General features: G+C 38.6%; 4 protein-coding genes across 4 annotated transcripts; 3 read left to right on the forward strand and 1 right to left on the reverse strand.

Annotated features, from left to right (window-relative positions):
• Positions 1-122: 122 nt before the first annotated feature.
• On the forward strand, positions 123-1,766 carry SOCG_00048 (histidinol-phosphate aminotransferase imidazole acetol phosphate transaminase His3). The gene is made up of 4 exons (XM_013162468.1): positions 123-272; positions 324-335; positions 479-1,090; positions 1,146-1,766. Exons 1-4 carry the CDS (start codon positions 205-207, stop codon positions 1,606-1,608), a joined length of 1,155 nt encoding a protein of 384 aa, XP_013017922.1. The 5' UTR covers positions 123-204; the 3' UTR covers positions 1,609-1,766.
• SOCG_00049 (mannosyltransferase complex subunit Alg2) lies at positions 1,724-3,832 on the reverse strand. Its single transcript, XM_013162469.1, has 4 exons — positions 3,532-3,832; positions 3,364-3,480; positions 2,850-3,306; positions 1,724-2,711 (listed from the first exon to the last, which is right to left on the reverse strand). The coding sequence occupies exons 1-4, from the start codon at positions 3,605-3,607 to the stop codon at positions 1,850-1,852; spliced, it is 1,512 nt and encodes a 503-aa protein (XP_013017923.1). The 5' UTR covers positions 3,608-3,832; the 3' UTR covers positions 1,724-1,849.
• On the forward strand, positions 3,733-11,905 carry SOCG_00050 (alpha-1,3-glucan synthase Mok12). The gene has a single exon (XM_013162470.1). The coding sequence runs from the start codon at positions 4,690-4,692 to the stop codon at positions 11,707-11,709; it is 7,020 nt and encodes a 2,339-aa protein (XP_013017924.1). The 5' UTR covers positions 3,733-4,689; the 3' UTR covers positions 11,710-11,905.
• Positions 11,906-12,322: 417 nt separating this feature from the next.
• On the forward strand, positions 12,323-14,016 carry SOCG_00051 (actin Act1). The gene has a single exon (XM_013162471.1). The coding sequence runs from the start codon at positions 12,418-12,420 to the stop codon at positions 13,543-13,545; it is 1,128 nt and encodes a 375-aa protein (XP_013017925.1). The 5' UTR covers positions 12,323-12,417; the 3' UTR covers positions 13,546-14,016.
• The last annotated feature ends 89 nt before the right edge of the window (positions 14,017-14,105 follow it).

A 14,105-nucleotide genomic window follows, 5' to 3' on the forward strand; every position in this document is an offset into this window, starting at 1 on the left:
TATTCCTCTTAATTGGCTGTAGTTGCATATGCTTATACTTTCATTAGTAAAATCATATGTAGTAATAAAGGCATAAATATGCCTTTTAATAAGCTGCCATTTTAAGACACTTTAGTGAGGTTCGCTATTCTTCTTGAATTTGGGAAGCTAGATCACAAGTATTGTGATGCTTTCTCTTTTTACCACAATCTTCAAATTTAGGTCATGTTTGATTTAAATACTTGTATCCGTAAGAACATTTTAGACTTACAGCCCTACCGCTGTGCGAGAGAGTAAGTACTTCTGTAGATGAGGTTTGATCGCGTTTTACTAACTTTGTATAGTGACTTTTCAGAGTAAGTAATTAGCAGGCCTTCGTTGTTTTCCAAAGAAACATCGTGGTGGATATCGTAATCGTATTGTGTCTGGCTGTTGCATTTGAACGCCTACATTAGATCAATCGATTATTGTATGAGAATTGTGCTAACAAACACGTTAGAGGCATTCTTTTGGATGCCAATGAATGCTCTTTCGGTTCAGTTTTCCATGATGCTGGAGTCGAGTACAATCGATATCCAGACCCTAGACAAAATGAAATTAAACAAAGGTTTTGTGATTTAAGAAATAAGGAGCATCCTAATGCTAAACCTTTGAAGCCGGAGAATATGGTTGTTGGTGTTGGTAGTGATGAAATCATTGATTCCTTAATTCGCATTTCTTGCGTGCCTGGTAAAGACAAAATTTTGGCTTGTCCCCCTTCATACGGAATGTATCCTGTTTCTGCTAAAATTAATGACGTTCAGGTTGTTAATGTTTTGCTCAAACCGGATTTTGATTTGGATATTGACGCTGTATACGATACCCTTTCTAAGGATAACTCAATCAAGGTAGTTTTTGCTTGCTCTCCCGGTAACCCTACCGCTAAAACTCTTAACCTTAACAGCATTAAAAAATTATTGGCTCACCCTACTTGGAATGGTATCGTTGTTATGGACGAAGCCTATATTGATTTTGCTTCTCCAGAAAAGACAGCAGTTTCTCTTGTTAATGATTATCCCAACTTGGCTGTCTGTCAAACTCTTTCTAAGTCTTTTGGTCTTGCTGGTATTCGGTAGGTTGCAATCTTAATTATGCCTGTGCTTTTAATTTGTACTAACATATGCTAGTATTGGATTTTGTCTAACTAATCCTCAAATTGCGACCATCATGAACTCATTAAAAGCTCCATATAATATCAGTGAACCTAGCTCTCGTTTGGCCATCAAAGCTTTGTCACCCGAATCTGTTTCAAAAATGTATGAACATCGTGATAGAGCTCTTGCTCAACGTGAAAGACTTTGCAAAGAACTTACTACTATACCCGGTGTAGGAAAGATTATTGGTGGTTTTGATGCAAATTTCATACTTGTTCAAGTATTGTCAAAACCCATGAATGGTGTGCCTAGTAATGAGGTTGCAAAGTTTGTTTATTTGAAAATGGCTACTGATTACAAGATCGTTGTCCGCTTTCGTGGTACTGAGCCCATGTGTGAGGGTTCGTTGCGTATGACTGTTGGCACAGAAAGTGAAGTCTCAGCTTTACTTAAAACCTTCAGACATACTTTAGAGGAATATTATGCAAAAAACTAAGAATTTCTTGAATTCCAGACTTTTCTCCTATAATTAGTTTGACCATGAATTCTCAAAGGTTGTACATTGTAGTGCTTTTATTATGTTAATTAGGGAAATTTTTTATTGTTTAAATTCACTTTTTGAAAGGAAAATAGAATTACTTTTCATTATGTTTATATATTCCATTGTAATTAGCAGAAAAATAGGTTGTAAATTGAAAAAGAAAGAGAATTACAAGTACTAGTATAAAATTAGGAAACTAAACGTTTCTGACGAAAACAGCCAATGTAATGAATAATACAATTGTTACGGCGCCGCCGTACCAAAGGCTTAATGCAAAATTCGAGTAGTCGGTGACACCAGCAAAACCGTTGAAAAAGCTTAAAGGATAAAGAGATACCATCGAAGCTACTATCAAGGTGAATACAGCTAATATCAAAAGAGCAACCAATCCATGAAAGCAGCGTATCGTATATCGCTTGGGAGTTGAAGAGCAAATTCCAGACATTATCTCTGATTCAACTTTTGAAGCCATTGCTTCAGCCGAAAACTCATTTATCACCGACTTTCTTCCTTCTTCACCCATTGTTTTTATGTCATATGATGAATTAGTAGCGGCTTCATGTATGACATTTCCCCAGATTTTAGGATCGCGAGGACGGAGCCAACCGGTTTTCCCGTCGTATACAGTTTCTAAAGGACCACCATTTGCTTGAGCAAGAACAGGTACTTTTCGAAGCATCGCCTCGAGGGGTACAATTCCAAAGTGCTCGTTTTCCGGTGTATAAAGTAGGATTTTGGAAGTAGAAATTAATGCATCTCTAACATCGGAAGGTACGGATAGCAAAAACAAAACGTTTGTTTGAGGATCAATCGATAAATTATTCCAGTCGTCTTTGACGGTATGATAGGAGAAACCTTTTTGCTTGCATAAATTTTGAAGTAACTCCAGATATTTACGATTCTCAGTTACACGAGTGTCAAACCCCCCAGCAATAACTAAGAGGTAGTCAGAGAACTGGTCCGAAGATAAATCGCGAAGAGCAGAGAATGACTCAATCGCCAAGGCTATGTCCTTTTTCAATTCAAATCTATTGACAGAAATAAGCAGTTTGCGAGATCTAATGACAAAAATGGACTGGATGATTCCTTTATCACTTGTATGAAAAGACTATGTCAAGTCAACAAGAAATCACCAAGTCACATTCAAGAATGATTGTTAGTAAATTAAAAAAAATAATTAAACCAGCGATACATACGTTATTGACTCAGAAATTTTGTATTGCGAAGAGAGGTCTGCAGCTCTAACATCTACGCAAGGATGGATGATTCGAAGAGGCTTTCGAACTTTGGGAAAAGCTTTCTTAAACACAGATGCTGTAAAGTTGCTATTAACCACAATGCGATCTGCTAATCGAACTGACCAAGCCTCAAATGAATCAAAAGGAACCCGATAAAGTTTCTTTAGTATTCCACCACCGGGCTTTACCAGATACTTGTCCGGAAAATGACAATAGAATAGTAGCGTACGACAGACGAGTAAAAGCATTGGAACGCAAGTAGATAACTGATCAACAAATATGGCATCGTAATAACGAAATTTGAAAAGAAGGACTAAAGTTAGGTAGATCTGTCGCACTGTACTACAAAGAATCGACAGTTTGCCAAATATAGAAGACGGTAACCAGTCGCCATAAATTTCAACTTTCAAGGTACCTAAAGTGAAAATTTGTTAAAAGTCGTCGCATCCTAAAGCAATGTCGCTATTCTTACCATCTCTGATTTCTTCAAAACAATGCGTTTTATCACAATGAGAAGTATAGATGATAACCTCTTTGCCAAGAGATTGTAAACCTACAGCGGCGTCCACTACTAATCTTTCTGCTCCTCCTTAATAAAATGAGTAAGTACAGTAATCTTTATAACTGATGTTTTAATTACCAATTCCTAAATCGGGATGAATGAAGGCAATTCGCACGGGAGCTTTTCCAGTGATGTTGCTACTTTCTTCTTCCATTATATTTCGTACACTTTATGTTCAGCTTGCGATAATAAATACAAAGGCCTTTAACTTTCGGTGTTGGTGGTTAGGGCTGCAAACTTCAACCTCCAAGTCAAAGATCTCTTCTCGTTACAAAACTTCGTAAACCTCTTACTTTAGGTAAAAATTACAGGATTTATGGATGGTAAATTTAGATATGTGATTATTTTTGATTTAATGAGTCGTATTCGCCTGTGTGCGTTGACTTCCTTCATAATAGACTATGCTTTATTACAATCAAAGTTTTTATTATAAGACAGAAATGACAAGGAATGAAGCCTAAAGGAGATCTTTATCTAAATTTTAGGACTAACTATGGAACATATTAAAAAGTACAAGATTGCTGTACCCTCCTCCGTTCGCTTGCAACAATTCGAATAACAACACTGGTTGAATACAACAACGGCTTTATTATTCATTTATTAATAACGTAATATAAAGGAAAACAAGACTGGCACTTCACTTATTTCTTTCTCATCATTGTTTGTTTACTTTCTTTCATGTTGCTTGCCAGCCGTAAACATTTCCCCTTAACACTATTACCACTTATTGGTTAAATAAATTAAGCTTTTCTTTCTCTAAAGATTTAATTATTCAGTTTAGGAGTGAACAGGGATGTTTTTATTTTCCTTTGCACTCAAGTCTAAGCTTACACTGCAATGACTCATCTTAGCAGTCATTTGACTTCAGACCTGCGAAGATTTCTTCTTAGGACTGCTACACACCGAATACTTCCCTCATGAAAATCGAAGCCCCGCAACGAAAGTTGACATCAAGAGAGAATCATGAACAGTGACTCAATCTTTACTTTTCTTCATATTGGGAACAGTCTCATGAGATGCTCTCAGTTCCTTTATGTAGCTGAATTCTGCAACCTTTAACCAAACCTGTTCATATATCTCAGTATAATTTTGGTCGTCTTTCTTTTGAGTGCAAGGATATCGATATAGCCTAAAATATCTCTCTCCTTTCCTTCCTTATTCTTTCTTTTTATCCGTTTTGATAGTTTACTTCAAACGAAACATCTTTCTTTTATAAAAACACCCTTCTTTTGTATAATGCTTTTTACTAGCATTACAAATTCCATTTATGTTATCCTTCTTCTTCTATTTTCAAGATTTGTTTCTGCTGCAGTCTTAACGGATAAGAATGAAAAATGGAACTTGAATCGAAACCGAACGGCAACAACTATTCTGGATTTCTACGCTGAATGGAAAGATCATGATTATTTCCCTTCTCCCTCAAATTGGCGAGCCCTTCCTTTCTACACCGTGATTTTAGACAAGTGGACGAATGGGCTTCCGGAAAATGATGCCATTGAGGGAACTGTTTTTGAACATGATCCCTACGAAGTAACCTTCCGTGCTGGTGGTGATATTGCTGGTCTTGCAACACCTCGTTCTCTTGATTATTTAGAAGGAATGGGTATTAAAGCTATCTATATAGCAGGTACTCCATTTGAGAACTTGCCATGGACCCCTGATGGCTATTCGCCGCTTGATTTCACTCTTTTAGACAAGCACACAGGAACTTTACAAGAATGGCATGATTCCATTATGAAGCTCCATGAACGAGGATTTTATGTTGTAATTGATTTAACCGTTTCTACCTTGTCGGAATTGAGTTTTTTTAACAATGTTAGTGATTCGTTTGCTAATACTTCCGCACCTTTTAGTACAACCGGTTATACAATGAAGTACAAGAATTCTCAGCACTTCTACTCCGACTTTCAGTTATCTAATGGAACTGAGTATCCTTGTACGGGACCTGCGTTTTGGGACATTACTGGTTTACCTATAAACGATACAGCAGACAAAGAAATGATCGAGCAGATTACTTGTATTCAGGGAGATTTCGATCATTACGGAGATGTTGAAGCTTTTGGTAACCATCCCCCATGGTGGCGCCAATTGTCAAACTTCGCTTCAGTACAAGACCGTCTGAGAGACTGGGATCCTATTGTTGCCAAGAAATTAAAACATGTTGCGTGTCTTGCTGTTAAAATGCTTGACGTGGATGGAATTCGTATCGATAAAGCAACCCAAATTACTGCCGACTTTTTGGGAAGCTGGAGTTCTTCTGTTCGTAAATGCGCTCGGGAAGTAGGAAAAGACAACTTCTTCATCCCCGGTGAAGTTACAAGTGGTGCTGATTTTGGTTCTATATACATTGGCCGTGGTCGTCAAGCTGATCAGCGACCTGAAAATGACGTTGCTGCTCTTAAAACTGGTTACAACCAGTCGGAATTCTTCTTGAGAAAGGAAGGTGATTCTGCTTTGGACTCCGTATCTTTCCATTATTCGATTTATCGTGCCATAACTCTGTTACTAGGACTCCAAGGTAAGCTATTTGCGACATATGATCTTAATCGTCACGATTTTGCATATATGTGGAGGCAAATGCTTATTCAAGACGACTTGATTAATGCCAATACCGGGAAGCTTGATCCTAGACATCTTTACGGCGTCACCAACCAGGATATTTTTAGATGGCCGTCGACTACAGGTGGTGAATATAAACAACTATTGGGTTTTTTTATAACACATTTACTAATGCCTGGAATTCCATTAATTTACTATGGTGAAGAGCAAAATTTGAAGTTACTTGACAACCAGGCTGCCAATTATGTTTTTGGAAGACAACCTATAACTTCTTCTGTTGGTTGGCAGAAACATGGATGTTACCAGATTGGCAATACACAGTATTCAGAGCTAGATTTTTCGCCTGCTAGTAAAGCTTGTCATGATGACTGGAATAGTTTCGATCATTTGGATCCAAGCTCCCATACCAGAAATTATATTTCAAGAATGAACGAAATTAGAGGTCATTATCCACAAGTTAGAGATGGTTGGGATCTCGTAGCTCTAGGAAGATGGACAGAGGATGGTGTATTCCCTGGAAATGAGAAGTATGCAGAAGCTACTCCTACAATGTGGGGTTTGTGGTCTTTTTCAAGAGGACCAATGAAACCTTATCAGAATTTTGGTAATCAAAGTGATTACATGTGGCTACTCTTTTCCAATCGAAACACGTCCAAGACTTTTGAATTCAATTGCTCGGAGAAGGCTGAGTACAAGTTTCCTCCCTATTATGCCCCCTTAGGACCTTTCAAGAATGGTACGACCATCAAAAACTTACTTTATCCATACGAGGAAATAACTTTGTCGGCTTCCGCTATAGATTCACCGGAATTTGGTAACATCGGCTGTATCCCGCGACTGGAGATTGACGCCTATGGATCAAAAATATTTGTTAAGAAGGAAAACTGGCTGAAACCATCCTTGTATTTAACCGACTTCTTACCGGGACATGACCACCGCATATATACAACGTCTAAACTGAATTCAATTAATATCAGTTTGGGTTTTTCAGAGCCTGTTGACTGTCATTCTTTAGCTAGAAAGATTACCATCAATACTCATACACTAGGAAATTACTCACAGCCGAAGATTGAAGAATCAAGCATTTCCTGCGCTTCTCTTGAAAAACCTGCTACTCAAATATTTACGAATGCGCCTGCTACAAGATGGTATTTTAATGCTACTTTGGAATCAGTTCCCCAAGGACTCCATGAATTAGTACTTGATGATATAAAAAGTGTTGCTAATCGTACCATGGCTGCTAAACATGCGAGACTTTTGTTGCGTGTTGGTAATGGAGACAATCCAATGGTTTACCCAAGCAACGCTACCTTTAGCAAAGACTTGTTACATATAGCTGATGGAGATATATACGTAAACCATACTGGTATAGGAGCTGACAAGTATCGCTATTCGTTGAATTTTGGAAGTACCTATTCTCCCTGGAAACAAATAACGTCTGCTTCCGAAAAACTTAACAAACAGCATTGGAACGGAAGTCATGTTCAAGGTTGGGATGGAGAACATGTGATTGTTCAGTATTGGTCTAGTCTAGCTATGTCTACCGCTCATATCCAGCATGGAGATTCATTGGGTCTGCCTAGACAGTTTCCTCATTTGTTCGTACAGGGTGCATTCAACAAATTCGGTTACGACGGATCAATCCCCAGTAAAATGCGCTACAACCCCAATAATAGGACTTGGACTTATGAATTAATTTCCACTTGGCCAGCCCAAGTTGTACTCAATGTTTGGGGAATGAATCCAGACAACAACGCTGATGAAGGTTGGATCTATGGTGATTTGGATAATGATACAATTATCGATAGAGTTCCTCCCGGTACTAGCAGAATATCCAATTTTATCCGGTTCCTTGATCCTCCACCAAAGCCATATTTATCTTATAAAATGTACGTCAATGATTTTACTAGGCAATTACATTATGTTCCTAAAGGTTCATGGTCCGTTCAAATTATTTGTGTCTCACTGTTAATATTTCTTCCTCCTACTGCTGCTAGTTTGTCTGTACTTCTGTACGGTGGAGCTTTTTCTCGAGTTACTATCTTTAACGGAAGTAAGAGTAAAGGATGGAAAGGCTTGAAACAGAGATTTGGAAATGCATGCTCTAAAATATTTCCTTTTGGAATCTCTCTACCGGTCGACAACAATACGGAATTAATGAAGCAACTACCACCTTCGTCAAAGAAGCGTAATGTATTGGTAGCCACGTTGGAGTATGACATTCCTGAATTGAGTCTGCGTGTCAAAATAGGTGGTCTGGGTGTTATGGCTCAGCTCATGTCTCAACATTTAGAGATTCAAGACATGGTTTGGGTAATTCCTATTATCAGTGGACTTGACTACCCATTCGAGCAATTATCTACTGAACCTAAGATTGAAGTCAGAATTCATGATGTAGACTTCATTGTTAATTGTTACTCTTACAAGTTGAGAAATATTACTTACATTTTTGTACAATCCGAAGTTTTCTATATGCAATCAACGAAGGAGCCTTACCCTTCAAAGATGGATGACTTAAACTCGGCAATGTTTTACTCCACTTGGAATCAGTGCATCGCTGAAGTATGGCGCCGTTATCCTTTAGACATCTACCATGTGAATGATTATCATGGTGCTTTGGCTCCTCTTTATCTCTTGCCTGAGGTCATCCCTGTAGCAGTTTCTCTTCATAATGCCGAATTCCAAGGTCTCTGGCCTTTACGGAAAGTGGAAGAAATAGACTGCGTCTGCTCAATATTCAATATTTCTAGAGAAGTCTGTGCTGATTATGTTCAATTCGGCCATGTTTTTAATTTGCTTCATTCCATAATCTCTTACGTTAGAAAACACCAAGGTGGTTACGGTGTAGTAGCTGTATCTGATAAATACAGCAAGCAGTCATTAACAAGATATCCAATCTTTTGGAGTTTGGTTCACATTAGTGGTTTACCTAATCCTGATCCAAGTGATTTGAAAATGATCAGTAATCTGGATGAACGTAATGATGTCGACTTTGTCCTGGAAGCGAAACGAAAACTTTTCAAAAGGCAAACCCAAGAATGGGCTGGATTAGATGTCGATCCGTCTGCTCAATTGTTGGTTTTCGTAGGACGTTGGTCACAACAAAAAGGAATTGATTTGATTGCCGATTTAGCTCCAAAGCTCTTAGCTGAATACAATGTTCAAATTGTTACAATTGGTCCTGTGATCGATTTGCATGGTCAATTTGCTGCTGAAAAGCTTCAGTATATTGCGAGCTGTTATCCGAATAAAGTTTTCTGCAGACCTGTCTTTACCGCTGTTCCTCCATTCCTTTTTGCTGGTGCTGATTTCGCTCTAATTCCTTCTAGAGATGAGCCTTTTGGGTTAGTAGCAGTCGAATTTGGAAGAAAGGGTGTTCTTTGCATTGGATCACGAACAGGAGGTTTAGGATATATGCCGGGTTGGTGGTTCCAAATGGCTTCTCCAAACACAGGACATTTACTAGCTCAGTTTGAAAATGCCATCTCAAAGGCTCTACAAAGTCCAGCAGATTTGAGAGCAAGACTTAGAGCTGAAGCTTTACGACAACGTTTTCCCGTGTGTGTTTGGAAACAGAAGACTGATGACTTACTAAAAGCTTGTATATACGTTCATGAAGTAGAGGAAATTAAGAAGTCTAGCTTCATTTACAAGAGTTATCAATATTTTAAGTCTGCTGCTGACCGAGTCACGTCCAAATTTTCTCGTAATGCTTTGCTCCGTCATCAAGGGTCTACCGAGCAACCCGCGTTGAATGATAATTCACCTATACATGATGAAGTAAACGCGGTAATAAATGAGCCATACATGTCAAAATCGTCTCCAAAGGTAAAAGAAGAAACAGAAGAAGTGGAATTTTACTCTCTAGGTGACGTCCTTAACAGTTCCCAGTCGGCTAGTCCTTATTCTTCAGAGGAGTCAATTGTTGAACAGAACGATAGAAGCTTTGACAATTTTGCCCGTGACTTGCAAACCCATAATTATGCCAATGCACGGGAAGTTTTTGATATTCAAGAAAGCTCCGGAGCCGAAGAAGATACTATAAGAGACCATGTGATTCCAGTTGGTGATTCTTCTGTCGATTTTGAAAATTTGAATGCCGATAAGTACAATGCTATTGTGGAGTCTAAGCCTGTTGTTTTCCATGGGTCTGTTACGTTTACCGATGAAGATGGAAACACCAGAAGACTGTTTTTGTCCAAACTTGATGACTTAACCAGTAATAATACTATGAAGTCTTTGTCCATTGATCACTTCATTCGAAAGCATGAGCGAAAATACTTTTCTGGACTTAGAAAGCAAGAAATTGATGTGAGATTGAACTTCTTTTCCGAAAAGGATAAGGAGAAAGCATGTTCAGTTACTGAAACTGTCAAACCTCTAGAAACAGAGACGGTTGAGAACACTGCTATACAAAAGATTATGCTTCATAACATAGGTAGCTGGCCTTTGTACTCAATTGTACTCGCTCTAGGACAAGTCCTTGGTGCATCTTCTTATCAACTAACTTTGTTATCTGGAGAATCAGCACAGTCGACAAACTCTATGTATATATTGCTCGCTATTTTCTCAGCATTCTCTTTATTCTGGTGGTTCTTATCAAGATTTGTACAAGGAAGGTACATACTTAGTTTACCTTTCCTTTGTTTTGGTATTTCATTCTTTTTGGTTTCCATAACGCATTTCTTTCAAAAGACTAATGCTTGTTCGATAATTCAGCACATTGCTGCCTATATATATGCAATATCCAGCTCAACCGGTTCGTTATACTTTGCATGGAATTTCGGTGCTGAAGGTGGAATTGCTACGCATCACTGGATTGTAAGAGCTTGTTTGGTTCACGGTGTGCAGCAAATTTGGTCTGCCATTCTATGGGCATGGGGAGATTTGATTTCCAAAAAGGATACTGGGCAAAAGGTGGGACCAGGAATTTTCGCAGGTGGATTGGTCGCATCGGTAGTTTGCTTCTTTTTGGCATACATAACGTTTGTCGGCCTCCCTACATATTATAGACAGACTCCTTCTATTATTCCTGCGTTTTATCGGTCTCTCTCCAAACGTTCCATAGTACTTTGGTTTTTTATTGCACAGGTTTTAAGTAACTATTGGTTGGCAGTGCCTTATGGACAGGCTTGGCGATTCTTTTGGAACACTAGTCACACGCCTTTCTGGGGGATTGTCGTTTTACTGTTAATTTTCTTCGTTGCTGTATGGATAATAGTCCTTTACGGGATAAAGTTCTTATCATTGAACAATGTTTGGTTTCCTGTTATTTTTGGATTGGGTCTACTATGTCCAAAATGGTGCTTAGAATTTTGGTCTTCTTCCGGATTAGGTTTGAATCTTCCTTGGGCGGGTCGGATAGCTCCAGTACTCGCGAAATTGATTTGGCTATATTTGGCACTTTGGGATGGTATTCAAGGAATTGGTGTTGGTGTTATGTTGCTGCAAACGTTAGCCCGTGATCACGTAGCATTCACCTTAATGCTCTCTCAAGTTGTCAGTTCTTTGACAATTATGGTAGCCAAGCCTACAATACCTGTGAGTGACAAAGTATTTCCCAATTTAGGCGCTTGGAATCCGTCGGAAGGACCTGGGCCTTGTTCTTCACCATGTTTTTACATTGCTTTAATTTGTCAAATGATTGCGATTGGAGGTCTGTTTTACTATTACCGAAGAAGTCAGCTTGCTCTCTAATCTCTTTCATATAATTAGACAAGCGTTTTGGTGTTTAGTGATTCGTTCGTGTGTTCAACCCATTTGTTTTATTCATGTTCACTATATAAAAAAAGATATAAAAATCAGACTGTTATAGACATATATATATTTAATGAGCTTTTTTGATGAGTTTTAATAACGATTATAATCCGTTGAATCTTTTAATCTATAGAAAAGAGAACATCTGTATCATAGGAAGCTGTGTATGACTATTAATTTATGATTTCACCCATTGCAAAAAACACTTTGTAAAAGCCATCAACTTCTTAGATTATCAAAGAAATTAAATAGAAGCATACCTCGATTTCTGAATGCCTTTACACTCATTGCTCTACTACCTAGAAAATTGTTTACTAGTGCATACAAACGTACTTCCCTATCTATGATAGGGTTGGCTGGTACAGCTATTACATCGGAAAACTGTCAACCGTTCAAGAGTGATGCCAGAGAAGGGGACGGCACAGATGATTATCAATCGAGTAAGAAAAATATCAAGAACCCATACATAACTATACAGTAGATATTTAAATTTGTTTGTTTATAACTATATATCTAATTTATAAAGTATAGTTTTTTTCGTTATCTCTATGTAATTCCGCTTCATACAGGTCACCACAGCCTTACATTGAACTTACCGTTTACCAACTACTTTTTGTAAGCAATACAAAAACTCAAAAACCAAAAACCATGGAAGAAGAAATCGCAGCATTAGTTATTGATAACGGCTCTGGTATGTGCAAGGCCGGTTTTGCCGGTGATGATGCCCCTAGAGCTGTTTTCCCATCTATCGTCGGTAGACCCCGTCACCACGGTATCATGGTGGGTATGGGTCAAAAGGACTCCTATGTTGGTGATGAAGCTCAAAGCAAGCGTGGTATTTTGACTTTGAAGTATCCTATTGAACACGGTATCGTCAACAACTGGGACGATATGGAAAAAATCTGGCACCACACCTTCTACAACGAGTTGCGTGTTGCTCCCGAAGAGCACCCCTGCTTGTTGACTGAAGCTCCTTTGAACCCCAAGTCTAACCGTGAAAAGATGACTCAAATTATCTTTGAAACATTCAATGCTCCCGCCTTTTACGTTTCCATTCAAGCCGTCTTGTCCTTGTACGCTTCCGGTCGTACCACTGGTATCGTATTGGACTCTGGTGATGGTGTCACTCACACTGTTCCTATTTATGAAGGTTATGCTCTTCCTCATGCCATTATGCGTCTTGACCTCGCCGGTCGTGATTTGACTGACTATCTTATGAAGATTCTTATGGAGCGTGGTTACACCTTCTCTACCACCGCCGAACGTGAAATTGTTCGTGATATCAAGGAGAAGCTCTGCTACGTTGCCTTGGACTTTGAACAAGAACTCCAAACTGCTGCTCAATCTTCTTCTCTCGAGAAGTCTTATGAACTTCCCGACGGTCAAGTTATCACTATTGGTAACGAACGCTTCCGTGCTCCTGAAGCTATGTTCCAACCCTCTGTCCTGGGTCTTGAAAACGCCGGTGTTCATGAAGCTACTTATAACTCTATTATGAAGTGTGATGTTGATATTCGTAAAGATTTGTATGGTAACGTTGTTATGTCTGGTGGTACTACTATGTACCCTGGTATCGCCGATCGTATGCAGAAGGAAATCCAAGCCCTTGCTCCTAGCTCAATGAAGGTTAAGATTGTCGCTCCCCCTGAGCGTAAGTACTCTGTCTGGATTGGTGGTTCCATTCTCGCCTCTCTTTCTACTTTCCAACAAATGTGGATCTCCAAGCAGGAATACGATGAGAGCGGTCCTGGTATCGTTTACCGCAAGTGCTTCTAAGTTCTTTCATTTTTGTAACGTTTACGTACTTTTGAATAACATCGATTCTTTCTGATATATATTTTTCTAGCTCCTCAATCTTTACATATCGTGTTCCTTATTTCAAATGACCTTTAAAATAATCGATGGTTTATCTTTTTTCTACTAACCGGGAGTTTTCGTTATGGACAGGGTGCTTTGCTTCTTGTTGCTTTCGTTTAGCTGATGCTCTTCCTTTTTCCTTATTCTTGCTAGTATAGACAGAAAAACGGAGTTCTATATGTGTTCATGAATATGGGACAAACTATCTTGTCCATGATTAATTACTACGGTGCTTCCGTCTATAGAATATAAAAAGTTCTCACTTTGGTTTTCCATCAAGACCGATGCATCGTGTGATGTCTCCCTATTGATGGTTTCTTTACTACAATTATCAATTAGATTATTATAAATGAATGATATAAACAGTTTTTATTTTTTTTATACAGAAAATGTGTTGGGTAATGTAGTCAGTGGTGGTGGATAAAGCAGGAATGGTTATTCAAGTAAATGGAAGGTACATTTTGGTATACGATTACAAA

This window comes from Schizosaccharomyces octosporus (assembly GCF_000150505.1).
Source record: "Schizosaccharomyces octosporus yFS286 unplaced genomic scaffold supercont6.2, whole genome shotgun sequence".
NCBI lineage: Eukaryota > Fungi > Ascomycota > Schizosaccharomycetes > Schizosaccharomycetales > Schizosaccharomycetaceae > Schizosaccharomyces > Schizosaccharomyces octosporus.